This window comes from Pteropus alecto, unplaced genomic scaffold (assembly GCF_000325575.1).
Source record: "Pteropus alecto unplaced genomic scaffold, ASM32557v1 scaffold44, whole genome shotgun sequence".
NCBI lineage: Eukaryota > Metazoa > Chordata > Mammalia > Chiroptera > Pteropodidae > Pteropus > Pteropus alecto.
In genome coordinates this window covers 5,730,642-5,731,381 of record NW_006436812.1, presented here as the reverse complement: position 1 = coordinate 5,731,381, position 740 = coordinate 5,730,642, and the positions used below count along the sequence as shown (strand labels likewise).

General features: G+C 67.3%; 2 protein-coding genes across 5 annotated transcripts in view; one reads left to right on the top strand and one right to left on the bottom strand.

Moving 5' to 3' along the window:
• The window catches only part of MRPS34 (mitochondrial ribosomal protein S34), a 1,312-nt gene extending 678 nt beyond the window's left edge, over positions 1-634 (bottom strand). Inside the window, exons 1-2 of the mRNA XM_006913972.3 lie at positions 244-634; positions 62-104 (exon numbers count right to left, since the gene is read on the bottom strand). Of these exons, the coding sequence (XP_006914034.1) occupies positions 62-104; positions 244-564 (364 nt within the window). The 5' untranslated portion in view covers positions 565-634. The remainder of the gene's footprint in view (positions 1-61; positions 105-243) is intronic.
• A 1-nt stretch (position 635) lies between these two features.
• EME2 (essential meiotic structure-specific endonuclease subunit 2) overlaps positions 636-740 on the top strand; it is a 4,356-nt gene continuing 4,251 nt past the window's right edge. For 3 of the 4 annotated variants that reach the window (XM_025048272.1, XM_025048271.1, XM_025048269.1), the window contains exon 1: positions 636-717. In XM_025048272.1, the coding sequence (XP_024904040.1) occupies positions 694-717 (24 nt within the window). In that variant the 5' untranslated portion in view covers positions 636-693. Of the gene's footprint in view, positions 725-740 lie in introns of all 4 variants that reach the window. The other variant, XM_025048270.1, reaches the window with a different exon arrangement.

Below are 740 nucleotides of genomic sequence, written 5' to 3'. Positions count from 1 at the left end.
GCACACGCACTTTGGGAAGTCTGTTGCCAGCAGCCAACCCACCCGGTCTCCGATGTCTTACCTTTGAAGGTCAGGATGCCCCAGGCCTTCCCATGGTCCAAGTTCTGCAAAGCACATAGGGAGGGAATCAGCTCAGAAAGCTTTCTTGCCCCCAGAGATCAGGATGTAGGAGATCCCACCCCACAAAGTTGCGTACGGCGGAGAGCGGTGCTGTTCCGCAGTGCTCGGGAGCAGGCTACGCACCTGCGCCGTGTAGTCTGGACGGACACGGGTGAGGCGCCAGTAGCACGGTTCGTCGTGTTGCCACAGCCAGGACTTCCGCGTGACCAGGCGGCCCACGCCGAAGAACGGGAGGCGGCCGAGCAGCTGCAGGAGGCGACTCTCGCGGGTTACGTCGGCCCAGGCCCGGGCCGGCAGCCGGCGGCCGGAGTTTGGCCGTGTCAGCGTCTCGTAGTCCAGTGAGTAGCGCTGCGAGTCCCGCGGGCGCTCCCGCTGCTCGCGCAGGGCCCGCACACGGCGAGCAAGTTCGGCGATAAGCCGCGGCCGCACCTTCTTCCGCGCCATGGTCGGTCCGCACCTCCGCGCTCCGGCTGTAAATCGCAGCCGAGGCGTGTCAAGAAGCCCGCCCGCCGCCGGAAGCGGCGGGTGTTCCCCTAAAACACGGCCGGAAGCAGTGGAGAGGCTGGGCGGGCCATGGCGAAGGCCAGGGTCTCGCAACGGGGCGGGCGGCGGCCCTCGAC